This window comes from Danio aesculapii, chromosome 1 (genome assembly GCF_903798145.1).
Source record: "Danio aesculapii chromosome 1, fDanAes4.1, whole genome shotgun sequence".
Taxonomy (NCBI): Eukaryota; Metazoa; Chordata; class Actinopteri; order Cypriniformes; family Danionidae; genus Danio; species Danio aesculapii.
The window spans coordinates 63,456,001-63,473,725 of record NC_079435.1 but is presented as its reverse complement, the minus strand read 5'-3'; the positions used below and the strand labels follow the sequence as shown (position 1 = coordinate 63,473,725).

At 41.2% G+C, this 17,725-nt stretch overlaps 1 protein-coding gene across 2 annotated transcripts in view; it reads right to left on the bottom strand.

Moving 5' to 3' along the window:
- Positions 1 to 8,824: 8,824 nt before the first annotated feature.
- gpa33a (glycoprotein A33 (transmembrane), paralog a) overlaps positions 8,825 to 17,725 on the bottom strand; it is a 10,728-nt gene continuing 1,827 nt past the window's right edge. For both annotated transcript variants that reach the window (XM_056464360.1, XM_056464352.1), the window contains exons 3-7: positions 12,490 to 12,706; positions 11,475 to 11,639; positions 11,239 to 11,355; positions 11,023 to 11,158; positions 8,825 to 10,951 (exon numbers count right to left, since the gene is read on the bottom strand). In XM_056464360.1, the coding sequence (XP_056320335.1) occupies positions 10,438 to 10,951; positions 11,023 to 11,158; positions 11,239 to 11,355; positions 11,475 to 11,639; positions 12,490 to 12,706 (1,149 nt within the window). In that variant the 3' untranslated portion in view covers positions 8,825 to 10,437. The remainder of the gene's footprint in view (positions 10,952 to 11,022; positions 11,159 to 11,238; positions 11,356 to 11,474; positions 11,640 to 12,489; positions 12,707 to 17,725) is intronic.

Sequence of the window (17,725 nt, the reverse complement as noted above, 5' to 3'; positions counted from 1 at the left end):
CTGTACCGGCACTGCAGGACCACCGGCTGGAAGAGCAGAGCGAACCGGCGAGAGTCCCGCACCGACACCTGCACTGCTGCACACACACCTGAAAAAAACACACACATATATGAGAAACCCGCACCGACATATGCACTGCTGCACACACACACACACACACACACAGTCTCTTTCTCTCACTGTCATACACACACACATTCCTCTGAGCTCCTGAATATATCTGCTATCAGTACAGTACGAGCTTACTAAACTTACACACACACACACACACACACACACACTCCCAGAAACAGCTGGTTTAAATAAGACAGGCTGGGAGTGTTCACTACAAAGGAGCATGTCAATAAACATCTCTGAGGACTGGATATCCCCTCCAGAATAATATATTAAAGCTGTAACGTGCCAGCGAATACCATCACACTGCTGGAACAGAAGATGCAGACCATATTATAATGCTCCAGTTCAGCTTCACATCAGAGAATCAAAGTGGAAATATTTGACATTTCTGTCTGTTTATTGATGTGTCTGAGTAAAAGCAGGAGAGAATAGAGGAATATACACAGTGTTCAGCATAATGAGTGTCACAGATCTCTTGTTTATATGAATATATTCTCCAGGAGGCTCTACAGTCATATATACAGACAAAACTGATCAACTCATCTAACAAAACCCTGAAGATCACATTATACACACAATTAATGTTGCAGAAACAAATTAAAGCAAACTTTAATAGACAGAAACAACAAAATCTCTACTTTAGTTGAAGTTTGGTGGTGTGTAATTGTGTTGATAGTATGAATGTAATGTACTCTTACTTTAATAGATATAGTCCATTTTATGTTTGATGAAATGGATTTGTTTAAATGCACCTTAATATGTAGTCTAGATTCACTGAGAAATGGATCAAAATAAAGCTTTTCAGAGGGGGTGTGCTCGCTCACGCTGAGCGCTGTGTCTCTATATACACAGACAGAGCAGATTCCCAGAGCCACCCTTCTGGAGGGTAAGATCAGACATCATTATATAGGAGTTCCTGCACGCTCAGCGCTTTTACTCCGTCACCACGGTAATCACACAATGCTGTAACACTTTAACTACATCAAGACCTGAGGTTGAACTTTCTGCACTGTTGTTTACTCTAAGCCAGCGAGCGTACAATAACATGACAAACACTGCACAGTCAAGCACTTGAAAGAATCTGCTGTGGTGATTGTACAGTTGCTATGGTAACACAACAACTACAGTGATTGATCTGTTGTGGTGATTCTACAGTTGCTATGGTAACACAACAACTGCAGTGATTGATCTGTTGTGGTGATTCTTCAGTTGCTATGGTAACACAACAACTACAGTGATTGATCTGTTGTGTTGATTCTACAGTTGCTATGGTAACACAACAACTGCAGTGATTGATCTGTTGTGGTGATTCTTCAGTTGCTATGGTAACACAACAACTACAGTGATTGATCTGTTGTGGCGATTCTACAGTTGCTATGGTAACACGGCAACTACAGTGATTGATCTGTTGTGGTGATTCTACAGTTGCTATGGTAACACAACAACTGCAGTGATTGATCTGTTGTGGTGATTCTACAGTTGCTACAGTAAGAGTAACTACAGTAAGGCAAGGCAAGTGTTTTTCTATAGCACATTTCATACACAGTGGCAATTCAAAGTGTTTTCCATATACAGGAATTAAAGAGACAAGTGTAAGAAACTTAACACAAATAATAAAAGTGATTAAAACAGACATTAGTAACAGTACAGTAACTACAGTAATGTAAACAAATGATCCAAAACTTTACATTTCTACTGTAGAGTATATGATACTACAGTACAGCACAGTTTACTGTAGTAAAAGCTAATGTACACTGCAGTATTTCATCACTTCACTTAAGAGAGTTGTAAACTATAGACATGTCAATACTATAGCATAGATTAAAAACAAATTAGTGTCTTGTATTCCAGTGAAGATCCCCCGCTCTGACCAAATTAACCGAAGCCTAGCCTGGATTGAAGGAGACTCGCGGGACTCGTTACCGACGGCCGGTGATGGAGCACGTAAACAAACACCGGAGCCCAAAACTCCGCAAACTCTCCGGACGGGGGAAAGTGACGCACCTGTGAAGCCCAGCAGGGAGATCCAGCATCTGAGCACCGACAGCACCAGAAATCCGTATGTTTTCTGGGCCATATCGCGTGTTTTCCTCCGGTTTTCCGCTCCTGCTCGCCCGTGTGTTCTGCTATCGGGAATAACGGGACTCTGAGGCGCGCGCGTTACCGACACACACCGAGGAGGAGCTCCGCCTCAGCACAGTAGAGGCTCACACATACACACACACACACACACACACACACACACACGCTAAAATGACTTCTTACAGAGTCTCCCTCCCTCTCTCTCTCTCTCTCTCTCTCTCTCTCTCTCACACACACACACACACACACACACACACACACTCACTAACACACAGCTTCACGATCATGTTTGATAAATCGGGAAACTTTGAAGACCAGCAGAAAGTTTTATCTCTAATGTAAGTCTCATTAGTGTCGAATCTTCAGCGACTGCGCCCTCTTGTGTTACTATCGGTGCATCAGTCTCTGCTGTATTTAAAGGGATAGTTCACTCCGAAATTAAAAATCTGGGTAAAATATGAACAGTCGGGTTAGGCCTGCTTGTGAATAGAAGTGTTTTCTGTATAAGCGTTTTCCTTATTTATTTCCTTTACAGGTGTTTTCAGAAAAGTCTTGCAGACTGTAAATAGTGAAACCTATTATCAGCCAATGTTAAACAGTGTTAATGTTGAATTCAGTCTTACAGGCCATTTCAGACACAACATTTAAAGAGTGTGTCACTTAGATAGCAGGGGCGTCGCTAGACCCGATTTAATGCTTTGAGTTTGTAATGTATGTATAGCTTTAAGAACTATGTATGACATTGAGAGGTAAGGGGTTAATGCGACCCGTGATGCTTTGCGAGTTCTTCACATGCTTTCAGCAGAATAAAGGTGATCCTGTTGCTCTGTAAAGTCAAGTGTGTTCATTAAAATATTACATGGTGTCAGAAGTGCTTGACGAGCACATAGCCTCGGAAGAATGGCTAAATTTAATCCTCCGGAGTGTTTTCCATTTGATCGTCCAAATGAATGGGTTGACTGGAAACAACGTTTTCAGCGTTTTCGGAGTGCTACCAAACTGGATAAAGAAGATGGAGAAGTCCAGGTTAGTTCGTTAATCTACGCCATGGGAAATGAAGCTGAACACATATTTAAATCATTCATCTTTAATGAGGAAGATGACAAGAAGAAATTTGACGTTGTGTTAGGAAAATACGACGATTATTTCTTTCCCAAGAGAAACGTGATTCACGAACGAGCCTGCTTTTACCAAAGAATACAGCGTCCCGGGGAAAAAGCGGAAACCTTTATTAGAACTCTCTATGATTTATCAGAACACTGTGCGTTTGGGGAACACAGAGAAGAACACATCCGAGATCGGATAGTTGTGGGCATACTTGATAAAGAACTGTCGCGCAGATTACAGTTAATGTCAGATCTCACGTTAGCTCAAACTATACAAAGTGTGCGCCAGTCTGAAGAGGTTGCGCTTCAAGTTCACCAGCAGGGGGAGGCGTGCGCAGCAGTTCAAGAGGTGGCGCAGAGGAAAACAGCAGCAGACAGAACAGAAAGTAAATGGACACCTAAAAGAAAAGGCAAAGAGCATGGAGAATCAAAATGTGGACGATGTGGAAAAATCAAACACAAACAAAAAGAAAATTGCCCAGCAATAAGATCGGCATGCAATAAATGTAAAAAAGTGGGTCACTGGGAAAGGATGTGTCACAGCAAATCAGTCAGAGAAGTGACAGAGACTGTTGCACAAACACAATATTTCCTGGGTGCTGTTACAAATTCACAAAGAAATGATGAGCAATGGTCAGTGCAAATTTCCATAGGAAAGACACCAGTTAAATTTAAAATTGATACTGGTGCAGATGCAAACATCATGTGTGAAGAAACATTTAACATGCTTGATCCCAGAAGAATTCTGGAGCAGTCAAATGTTACATTGTGCAGTCCTGGAGGTCAACTAGAGTGCATGGGGAAATTTCAAGTCAGTACTACATATAAGGAAAATGTGTATACATTCCCTGTATATGTCATCCATGGACAAAATGTGAACAATCTGCTAAGCCGATCGACTGCATCCTCAATGGGGCTAGTGAAACGCATTGAGGAAATAAACAATGCATTCGGAGAGCATGGAACCCTTAAAACAGAACCTGTTAAGATCCAGCTTAAGGAAAATGCTCAACCATATGCAGTACACACAGCACGCAGAGTTCCATTGCCTCTTATACAAAAAGTAAAAGAAGAGTTGCAGCGCATGGAAGGAAATGGGGTCATAGAGCCAGTGACAGACCCTACAGACTGGTGTGCACCCATGGTGCCAGTACCAAAACCGAATGGAAAGGTACGAATTTGTGTGGATTTAAAAAAGTTGAATGAGGCTGTAAAAAGAGAAAGATATGTTCTTCCAACCACAGAAGAGATAATTGCAAAGCTAAGTGGTGCTACAGTCTTCTCGTCTTTGGATGCTGCCTCTGGTTTTTGGCAGATACCTTTACACCCGGAAAGCAGCAGATTGACCACATTCATAACACCGTTCGGAAGGTACTCATTTAAACGTCTTCCTTTTGGCATCACAAGTGCACCAGAAATATTTCAGCGTAAAATGGCAGAAACTCTCTGGGGCCTTGAAGGTGTATCTGTTTATATGGATGACATACTGGTGTATGGAGACACTATGGAACAACATGACCAACGGCTTACCAAGGTATTGGAGAGAATTGAATCTGCAGGGTTAAAGTTAAACCGTGAAAAGTGTCTGCTGAGACAACAACAACTCCACTTCCTTGGTCATTTGATTGACAAATCAGGTGTGAGGCCCGATCCTAAAAAGGTTAGAGCAATCCGTGAGCTCTCAGCTCCACGGAATGTGCAGGAGCTAAAACGGGTACTTGGAATGTTTAATTATCTAGGCAAGTACATCCCAAATTTGTCAACAGAGGGCAAACCACTATACGAACTTTTAAGGTCAACATCGGCATGGACTTGGGCTTATCCTCAGGAAGCCGCATTTCAGCGCATAAAAGACGTTCTTTCCACTTCTCCAGTTTTGACATTCTACAACGTGTCTTTACCCACCGCTGTTTCAGCTGATGCTAGCAGTTATGGCATAGGGGGTGTGTTACTGCAGCTGCATGGTGAAGACTGGAAGCCAGTGGCCTATTGTTCACGTAGTTTGTCTGGGGCTGAGACCAGATACGCCCAAATTGAGAAAGAATGTCTGGCGAGCGTCTGGACTTCTGAAAAATTTGAAAAATATCTGATTGGCCTTGAAAACTTCAAATTAGTGACAGACCACAAACCGTTAGTACCTCTAATGAATAAGAAAGACTTGGACAATGTTCCTCTGCGATGTCAAAGACTACTTATGAGGCTAATGAGATTCAAACTGACTGCTGAGTATGCTCCAGGAAAGACTTTGTTGGTGGCTGATACCCTATCACGGAGCCCGATTGCATGCAATGGAAAAGAGCTTAACACACACTCAGATGTGGATTGTTACATTGCAGCTGTTGCTGAAGGCCTGCCTGCAACCCCTACAAAACTTGAAGCTATTAGGGTTGCTACAGTGGCTGACAATAACTTGCAAATTGTATAGAAATATATCCAGTCAGGATGGCCAAGTTATGTAGACAACATTCCAGTGGCTGTTCGACAGTTTTTCCCTTTCAGGAATGAGCTGTCTGAACACAACGGAATACTGACAAAAGGAACTCGTATGTTGATTCCAGACGTCATGAAAGCAGATATTCTGGATAGAATACATGATGGGCATCAAGGTTTGACAAAGTGTAGAGAGCGTGCCAGTACATCTGTGTGGTGGCCAGGCATTTCAACTGAGATCAAACAAAAGGTTCAGTCCTGTCGGATATGTATGGAGATGAAACATACTCAGAAAAAGGAACCTCTCATCTCAACCCCTCTTCCAGATAGGCCGTGGAAAAGGCTAGCTATTGATCTATGTGAGCATAACAAGCACACTTATCTTATTGTGTCAGATTATTTTTCTCGATTTCTTGAGATCCTCCACATGACAACAATTACCAGTTCTGAATTAGTGCTAAAACTCAAAGCACTATTTGCCAGATTTGGATGCCCTGACGAAGTAGTTTCAGATAATGGTCGTCAATTTGTGAGTGCAGAGTTTCATGAATTTGCAAAAGTATTTGATTTTGTACACATAACGTCTAGTCCACACCACCCTCAAGGAAACGGACATGCAGAGAGAGGAGTCCAGATTGCAAAGAAAATTCTACAACAGAAAGATCCTCTTCTGGCTCTGATGAGCTACAGGGCGACACCTTGCATCTCCACAGGTGTAAGCCCAGCTGAACTTCTTATGGGCAGAAAAATTAAAACAACACTCCCAATGCTTGAGACAAATCTTCAGCCTCAGTGGCCAAATTTAGAGGATGTAAAGAGAAAAGATTTCAAGGAAAAGCAAAAGCAATCTTTCTACTTTAATCGTCACCATGGAGCTAAAACACTACCAGCGCTGAGATCTGGTGATGCTGTGCTCACTAAGTTAGATCATCAAAAGTCCTGGGAGACACCTGCTGTGGTCACAGGTCAGAGTAAAACTCCTCGATCGTTCACTATTGAAACAGATCAGGGGGCAACTCTGAGGCGTAACCGTCGCCACTTGCAACTCATCCCTCCGTCAGCTGGACAAACTCAAACTCTAGTTCAAAAGGATCTAACATATGAACAGCAGCCTGAATCTACGTTGGAAACAACAACAACTTTGTCTCAGTCCCCAAAGAGACAATCTGGACTGATGATGACTAGATCTGGCAGGATAAGCAAACCAGTTGACAGATTAGATTTGTGAAAAAAAAAGAAAAGAAAAAAGTGGAAGAAAGAAGAGAATGTTCAGTAGAGTATAGCTACAATGTTCTTAATTGAGTTTATATTATCTAGTAAAAAAAAAAAAAAAAAAAAAAAAAAAAAAAAAAAAAAAAAGTAGTTTTGTTTTGTTTAATGACATTGAAGATGGCTTAATACCAGTGAGAAATGTTTAAGAAATACTTAAGCTGTTGCTAAAAAAAAAAAAAAAAAAAAAGTGGGGGAGATGTAATGTATGTATAGCTTTAAGAACTATGTATGACATTGAGAGGTAAGGGGTTAATGCGACCCGTGATGCTTTGCGAGTTCTTCACATGCTTTCAGCAGAATAAAGGTGATCCTGTTGCTCTGTAAAGTCAAGTGTGTTCATTAAAATATTACAGAGTTATCAATGACTTCATATGCAAGTGTATAACAAGTGTAATATGCAAGGGTAAATTAAAAAGCACCTCACACACCTCTCCTGCTAGACACGCTGCTCTTCTCCCGGTGTGAGTCCCGGTTGTTAACACGCATGGCGAAAAAACACCCGCTGCTCACGCGCCGCTCATGGGTTGCAAAACCGGCATTAACAGTCTTTCATGCGGAGGTGTCGGCACGCAGTGGACAGAACTAAAGTTGAAATAAACTGATGGTGATCTTTACATGCTTTCTCATAGATTTATTTGTATGAAGCAAGTGACGAGTCAGGGAGGTTACACTTAATAAAGCTCATTCTCTGCCACGTGTCAAGTCTAAAACAACAGAGAATTCAATTAAACTTCTTTTTTTGTATTCAATAAAACTGTCTATATAATTTCATTCAAATTAAATTAATATTCATGCAAAAGATTTTATAAATGATTATTTTCCAGTTACGTTTAGCATTAATTATTTACAATAATAATTGTATAATATTAATACTTTATTTATTTAGAATAAAGATTTTTGTGCAAATATATAAATGTATATATATATTTTTTTATTATTATTATTTTTTCCCAGTGTTGGGTTGCGGCTGGAAGGGCATTCGCTGCATAAAACATGTGATGGATGAGTTGGCGGTTCATTCCGCTGTGGCGACCCCGGATTAATAAAGGGACTAAGCCAAAAAGAAAATGAATGAATGATTTTATTATTATTATTTGATTTTTTTGAGGGGGGACGTGCCCCAGTAGAGCTTTATGTCTAGCAACGCCGAATGGAAAGAGTGGTCCTTAACTGACAGCCGCGCGTGTGGATCTTGTCGAAAATATGGCGAAAAGTCCTGCATGACGGTAATAGCTAGATTGCGGTGTTTACTTCAATAATGCCACTCATATCTGCATACTCCACATGTCTTAATTCCATTTGTGTTACTAGTGGGATTAAGGTCATCAGAAATCACTGGTTTGAGCTTATTTAGGCCTACAGTTCAACTGAATAAACAGTAAACACAAGTACATCTTATTGAACATCATTTATTTTCATCACCGATCATAGTTTCTCCAGCAGTTTGTGATGCATTTTGCAAACAGGAGATGAGCCCCTGGTCTAATGCGCCGCCTCCGCCGTGGCTTATATAGTCAGTATTTGGGTAGCACACATATTCTGAATGCCTTTGGCAGAATACAGATGAGCCATTTTAATCTAGATTAATTCCAAGATTACGGTGAGATTAATCTAGATTAAACAGTTAATCGATGGCCACCTATAGTTAAAACACAAGGGTTATGGGTTAGATTCTCAGGAAATGACGATCCTAAAGTTGGTTTGTCAAATGTAAAACCGGGTCCCTAACGATAGCATATTTAATCACGTTTCACTATATTCTCTGTTTTCAATATATTTCTATTTTTCATGGGAAATAATCAATCCAAAATACTCAGTTTCCATGGAGTAAAAACATGCGTTTAATGATCATCAGAGAACAGTATAGAAACGACATGGCATGAGAAACAATATAAGAACATTCAGCATAATGCAGAGATCAAAATCCTGAATCATTATACAGGCAGTATGATCTGGTCAAGCTGATCGATGCAGTCTGTCATAAATACCCTTCCTGTGACGTCATCACAATATAAAGTGAAGTAAACCGGTCGGTCAGGCCACAAACTCCTCTCACTCCTAAACTTCAGCTTCACAGATAAAACAGAAGTCTGAATGTTAAACAGCTGCACCGGGAACTCCGCTAAACCAGTTTTACTGCCTGCAACACACATGATATGCCTGAATATTTCATTTACAAACAATACAAAAATAAAGAGAAATAAACTGAAGTCTAATATATTTATTCTATTCCTACACTGAAAAAAGTGTTGCATGCAGAACTGTTGCACACAATTTATATGTGTTGAATTAAAATACATTTAATTTAATAATGTTCAACTTAATTTGTTTGTTTAAATTCAGCCCAAATAAATTGTTTACAACCACTAAGCGTAAAAAAATTGAGTTAATCTAAGGAATCATCTTTGAATAATTGTTTTGAGTGTATATTTAAAGTTTTAAAAGACATTTGTTCACAGAAATCAACAGAAACAAAGAGGAAAAACAAAGAACATTTACAATAGAAGGGTTTATTCTGTGAAAACCACCGGCTGGGTGTGCTTTATCCTGTTTATTATACGGCTGCTTGCCAGAAAATATAAATATCTGACAAAAAATATTGTTCTGACCCATTATATAGCATTCATTCATGAAGGGCGAAGCTGACAGAAACGAAAGCAGCTGAATGGAGTATACACTAACCTGCACATTATTCAGTCACAAGAGGGCGCCAAACAGTCAAAAACAGCGGCGAAACAGACAAGCATATATAGATAAACGTGTTCACTGACGGTCAAGATAAAGATTTGAAGTGCCCTGACGAGTGTGTGTTGTTAGTTTCTGCAGGGGTTATTCGGGAATAGCATACATTGGAATTCTGTGACTGACCAATCAGAGTCAAGTATTAAAGACCGTTGTGTATTAACTGACTATAAAGCGCAGCAGCTAGGGCTGAGCAATAAAACATTTCCTGTTGTGCTTGTTTATATTATTATTGTCATCGTTTACAGTAATACTTGTTCCTCGTTTGGATTTAGATAACCCTAACCCAGCAGAAGGATGCAGGCAGAAACGAGAATAACAGCATGGGGAAAACGTACAGTGCTTTCGCAATACCTTAGAAACGTGTTTAATCTGTCATTAATAGTTATTTTATATTAAACATTCTTAATCGAACATTTGCCCTGAAAGACAATCACATTTCAGCAAATATTTTAAAATGTAACAGGAACAGTCGCGTGGTCAATACATGTAGATAAACTATTGTTTAATTGAGTTTAATGACGATGTCGTGATGTAGATGTTTCAGGATATGAGATGATTTATATGGCGATCGGAGATGTTGGTCATATGGCGCAGGACTAACACATGCGTGTAGGACTAATATTGGATGAAATCTCCTGCTTCAGGATGTCAGACATCTCTATATCCTGCGTTTCTGAGGAGCGAATCAATTCCGCGGATCTCTGGGTTTATTCGGGGGGACGCTGGGCGGTCTGTCGCGGCTGTCGTAGCGGTCAGAGTAGCGGTCGCTGTCGTAACGGTCATCATGGCGATCTCTGCGGTCATCGTAGCGGTCATGTCGATCATCGTAGCGATCATAGTGGTCATCGTAACGATCTCGGCGGTCATCATTGCGATCACGGCGATCATCGTAACGATCTTGGCGGTCACCGTTGCGTTCCCGTCGGTCATCGTAGCGTTCCTGGCGATCATCATTGCGGTCGCGTCGATCATTGTATCGGTCGCGGCGGTCATCGTATCGGTCATCACGATCATCCCGCTGGCTGATGTTCTGATCTCGGCGGTCATCGTAATCACTGCGGCGGTCGTAGCTCCTCTCGCTGCGCTCGTCCTGCACATCTCTGCGGTCTGCGCTCTTCACCGGACGCTCCTGCTCGGACCGCACGTGTTCATCTTCCTCTTCCGGATCCTTGTCTGTGAATTCTCCATCTTCAGGAGTCCTGCAAACACAGAGAAATTATGGTTAGCTTCTGAGACGCCTATGACATGCCGTTAGGCTCTGCTAGCGTACCCCATAGCGTATTCCTCCGCCTTGTTGTTCTTCCTCCGGCGGCAGCAGCAGCAGATGATGATGATGACCAGCAGGAGGAGCAGCGCGCCCGCCGCCGCCCCGATGATGCCCGCCGTGGACGCCATGCTCATGGACGCTGAAAAGGATAGAAGAGCCGCGTGAGTTAGTGTTAGCATGACTGTGTTTAGCAACATTAGCGAGCGCTGCGATGCTTACGTGCCATGACGGCCATAGTCAGATTACACTTGGCAGATTTGATTTCATTGGTGGAGGTGCAGACGTAGAACCCGGACGTGTCTTTGGAGATGTTGTAGAGCGACAGAATTCCATTCACTGAGGAGAGACCACACACACACACACACACACACACACACACACACACACACACACACACACACACACTTATAGCTGATGCAGAAACTCAGGGATTCAGCAGGTTTGTACACACGTACGGTCGGTGGCCTTCGGCGGGTTCGGGCGAGGGTTGTTCAACACATCGTAGCTTTGCCACTTGTAGGTCGGTGTAGGCGTTCCCTCTTCTGATTTGCAGGTCAGGGTGATGTCCTGAAAATACTCCGTCTTCCCCTCAATAGTGCATTTGGGTGTTGATGGAGCCACTGGTGTACAACAGGGACACGGGAGAGACTTTAATTACTATTGTAAACAAACTGAGCAGTAATCGAGCTGTATCAGCATTTACATTTAGAAAACACCATTCCTTATCTGCATGAATCACTTCATTGTTGTCTTCTCTCTCCAACACACACTTATAGGGCACACACACACACACACACACACACACACGTTGTTGTGTTGTCTGTGCTGCCTGGCTTGTGGCAGTCCTCAGTAACTCAGGTCACATCTCTGCTCTTGAAGCAGTTTAAATTACAGAAGAAATTACAGAAGTTTTGGATCCCAGATTTGAATAAATGGACAAGCTCCGCCCCTCTGAGTGAAGCAGGTGGAGCCTAGGCTAGCCGTGGCCTTATGGTTGGAGAATTGGGCTCGTGATTGAGGGTCGGAGGTTTCAGTCTCAGCATGGCTTTATTCACAGGAGTTTATGCAAGCATCGCTCACTTCTGAAAATATACAATGCCTGGCTCAGCTCTGGCTCTCTGGCTGTATTGAGTGGACCTGGTCCAGCTCCGCCTCTGTGGACCGAATGGGTGGAGTTATGTTGAGCGATTGATTACTTTAGGGTGTGGTTGAACTGTCTAGCTCCAGCTGGTCATCAAGCTCCACCCTCCTCTATAAAATAGTGTAGTGCTGTACAGCCCAATCTACATCACCTTTAAATAAATATACCCAAGCTAACACTGCTGCTGTACAGTGGCCTGCAGAGGGGTTAGCAGCACTAACACTGCTCTGAACCCAGGCTTCATAACCTGAGGTCAAACGTAGCGCTAAATTACAGAACTCTACCGCTGGTTAAGCTGAGTTTATGGTCAGGAGGGTGTGTGTTCTCACCCAGGACGATGAGGTTGGCGGTGTCTGACGGAGTGCCGTCCTCCTCATCCTGCACCACGTTCACATGGCATTCGTAGGTCCGTGTGTCGGCGCTGGTGACTCTCAGCAGCTGCAGGTCAGCTTTTCCTTTAGTCAGATCATAAATCAGAGACGCCCGGCCCTTATATTTCGTGGTGACCTTGACTGCTGTGGGACTGACGAAGCTGATGATGTCGATCTGTGGGACAGTAGAACAAACAAACACAATCACTGTTACGAAGACAAACACTGCATTACACACACTGTATTACACACACTGTATTACAAACACAATCACTGTGTTACAGACACAAACACTGCATGACACACACTGCATTACACACACTGTATTACAAACTCAAACACTGTGTTATGAACACAAAAACACAATCACCTCTGTTTTATTATCATTAATGTTAAAATATTGTGGGATAGCCAGGTTTTGATCTCATCTAAGCACCTTAGTAAGAGCGAGAGGGTCATTCCTCTTAATAGGCTAGTAAATCTGGGTGTCATCAGCATAGAAATGGAAAGACACACCATGACTTCTTAATATGGCCCCTAGCGGAAGCAAATATAATGAAAAACGTGAGGGAGCGAAGACTGAGCCTTGAGCGAGGCCACAGGTGAGATCAGCAAATGAGGATGAGAAGTTACCTAATTTACCTGAAAATTTTCTATCAGATAGATTTAAACCACTTAAGAACTGTGCCTTTCAAGCCCACATCTGACTCTAATCTGGGGTGCGTTTCCTGAACAACGACGTAACTCATTTCTGTGTCGCAGAGCCATGGTTTGACCCACATTAGTTATAATGTAAAACACAGATAATGACGCTCTAAACGGGGTGGAGGAACCCATCATTTCTTTGTGCAAATGATATTGTTTTACACACACACATTAAAAATATAGTTTAGTTTAACTTTTTTCCAGTAATAGTTTTGCTAAAACATGCACTCTCCTTTCATATTAATGGAAATATATGTAAACGGCACATATATAGCCTGTGTTTCCTATGCTAATACTATTGAGAACATTACATATCCTATTCTAAAACATAATCACTTACAAAAGCTAACACATATTCTAATCTCATATAGAAATCATATAAATAAATAAATAATCAGACGATTTATTAAGAAATTAAATTTAAAATTCATCATTTATTAGGAAATGAAATAAATCCCACTTTAATAATAATATTAATCATTTATTTATTTTTTTGAAAAGTCTACTTTTACAATTTGACACATGTAAACCACTGCAGAAATGTTCTAACCAGCAGGCCCATGTCATGTACCAGCCACAGTACAGATACTTAATAAGTAACCTACGGTAAATTAAAAGCCTTAATGTATGCTATGTTTTTTGTTTTCACAAGCTTCGGCGATGTAACATAAATTCCGCTTTTAAATAATAGGTCACCTTTAGCTTTTGTCATGAGGCTGTGTTCAAAATGGCATCAATGTTTTCAACGTGCACTGTGAAGGGAGCTCAATTGTAAACATGACGATCGCTAAAACTGAACTGTAAAAATACTTTGAAAGCAAATCACACCTAAGAGCGATGACCTTAATGCTTATTCTGTTTTAATAACTCCAGGTTTAAATGTTAGAATGTTCTAAAGGAATAGGGCACAGGGGTATAAGTGGGATTAGAACAGTCAGGAACTGTTTTTAACTACAGCTGCAGAGGTGTAGGTGCAAATGCACAAGTTTTCGACGCAGTTTGCGAATGTTTGTTGGAACAACGGATTTTAGAAACACCAAATCAAGGAACTATGTTTGTAACGACGGAGCTTGTGACCTTGGTTGGCTAACGGAGGTTTTGGGAAACACACCCTAGGACAGCAGAATAGAGTGATCAACAGTACCAAATGCAGCTTATAGATCTAGAAGAACCAGGACCACAGAATCACCAGAGTCAATGGCTAGCAGGATATCATTAAGCACTCTGAGGAGGGCCATTTCAGTGCTGTGAGCCATTTTGAACGCAGACTGAAAGGTTTCAGTGATTGAATTGCTTTTGTAAAAAGAGTGCAATTGATCAAACACAATTGTTTCTAAAATCTTAGAGCAGAATGGTAAATCAGTTATTGAAAGAAAATTCTTCAGAATAGAGGGATCCAGTGAAGGCTTTTTGAGAAGCGGAGTGACAGTGGCCATTATGAACGCAAACACTGCATTACGAAGACAAACACTGCATTACGAAGACAAACACTGCATCACGAAGACAAACACTGCATCACGAAGACAAACACTGCATCACGAAGACAAACACTGCATTATAAAGACAAACACTGCATTACGAAGACAAACACTGCATCACGAAGACAAACACTGCATCACGAAGACAAACACTGCATCACGAAGACAAACACTGCATCACGAAGACAAACACTGCATTATAAAGACAAACACTGCATCACGAAGACAAACACTGCATTATAAAGACAAACACTGCATCACGAAGACAAACACTGCATTATAAAGACAAACACTGCATCACGAAGACAAACACTGCATCACGAAGACAAACACTGCATCACGAAGACAAACACTGCATTATGAAGACAAACACTGCATTATAAAGACAAACACTGCATCACGAAGACAAACACTGCATTATAAAGACAAACACTGCATCACGAAGACAAACACTGCATTATAAAGACAAACACTGCATCACGAAGACAAACACTGCATTATAAAGACAAACACTGCATTATAAAGACAAACACTGCATCACGAAGACAAACACTGCATTATAAAGACAAACACTGCATCACGAAGACAAACACTGCATCACGAAGACAAACACTGCATCACGAAGACAAAGACGAAGACAAACACTGCATCACGAAGACAAACACTGCATCACGAAGACAAACACTGCATCACGAAGACAAACACTGCATTATAAAGACAAACACTGCATCACGAAGACAAACACTGCATTACGAAGACAAAGACAAAGACAAACACTGCATCACGAAGACAAAGACGAAGACAAACACTGCATCACGAAGACAAACACTGCATCACGAAGACAAACACTGCATCACGAAGACAAAGACGAAGACAAACACTGCATCACGAAGACAAAGACGAAGACAAACACTGCATCACGAAGACAAACACTGCATTACGAAGACAAACACTGCATCACAAAGATGAAGACTGCATTATAAAGACAAACACTGCATTATAAAGACAAACACTGCATCACGAAGACAAACACTGCATTATAAAGACAAACACTGCATCACGAAGACAAACACTGCATTATAAAGACAAACACTGCATCACGAAGACAAACACTGCATTATAAAGACAAACACTGCATCACGAAGACAAACACTGCATTATAAAGACAAACACTGCATCACGAAGACAAACACTGCATTATAAAGACAAACACTGCATCACGAAGACAAACACTGCATCACGAAGACAAACACTGCATCACGAAGACAAACACTGCATTATGAAGACAAACACTGCATTATAAAGACAAACACTGCATCACGAAGACAAACACTGCATCACGAAGACAAACACTGCATCACGAAGACAAACACTGCATTATAAAGACAAACACTGCATTACGAAGACAAACACTGCATTATAAAGACAAACACTGCATCACGAAGACAAACACTGCATTATAAAGACAAACACTGCATCACGAAGACAAACACTGCATTATAAAGACAAACACTGCATTATAAAGACAAACACTGCATCACGAAGACAAACACTGCATTATAAAGACAAACACTGCATCACGAAGACAAACACTGCATCACGAAGACAAACACTGCATCACGAAGACAAAGACGAAGACAAACACTGCATCACGAAGACAAACACTGCATCACGAAGACAAACACTGCATCACGAAGACAAACACTGCATCACGAAGACAAACACTGCATCACGAAGACAAACACTGCATCACGAAGACAAACACTGCATCACGAAGACAAAGACGAAGACAAACACTGCATCACGAAGACAAAGACGAAGACAAACACTGCATCACGAAGACAAACACTGCATTACGAAGACAAACACTGCATCACAAAGATGAAGACTGCATTATAAAGACAAACACTGCATTATAAAGACAAACACTGCATCACGAAGACAAACACTGCATTATAAAGACAAACACTGCATCACGAAGACAAACACTGCATTATAAAGACAAACACTGCATCACGAAGACAAACACTGCATTATAAAGACAAACACTGCATCACGAAGACAAACACTGCATTATAAAGACAAACACTGCATCACGAAGACAAACACTGCATTATAAAGACAAACACTGCATCACGAAGACAAACACTGCATCACGAAGACAAACACTGCATCACGAAGACAAACACTGCATTATGAAGACAAACACTGCATTATAAAGACAAACACTGCATCACGAAGACAAACACTGCATCACGAAGACAAACACTGCATCACGAAGACAAACACTGCATTATAAAGACAAACACTGCATTACGAAGACAAACACTGCATTATAAAGACAAACACTGCATCACGAAGACAAACACTGCATTATAAAGACAAACACTGCATCACGAAGACAAACACTGCATTATAAAGACAAACACTGCATTATAAAGACAAACACTGCATCACGAAGACAAACACTGCATTATAAAGACAAACACTGCATCACGAAGACAAACACTGCATCACGAAGACAAACACTGCATCACGAAGACAAAGACGAAGACAAACACTGCATCACGAAGACAAACACTGCATCACGAAGACAAACACTGCATCACGAAGACAAACACTGCATCACGAAGACAAACACTGCATCACGAAGACAAACACTGCATCACGAAGACAAACACTGCATCACGAAGACAAACACTGCATCACGAAGACAAACACTGCATTACGAAGACAAAGACAAAGACAAACACTGCATCACGAAGACAAAGACGAAGACAAACACTGCATCACGAAGACAAACACTGCATCACGAAGACAAACACTGCATCACGAAGACAAAGACGAAGACAAACACTGCATCACGAAGACAAAGACGAAGACAAACACTGCATCACGAAGACAAACACTGCATTACGAAGACAAACACTGCATCACAAAGATGAAGACTGCATTATAAAGACAAACACTGCATTATAAAGACAAACACTGCATTACGAAGACAAACACTG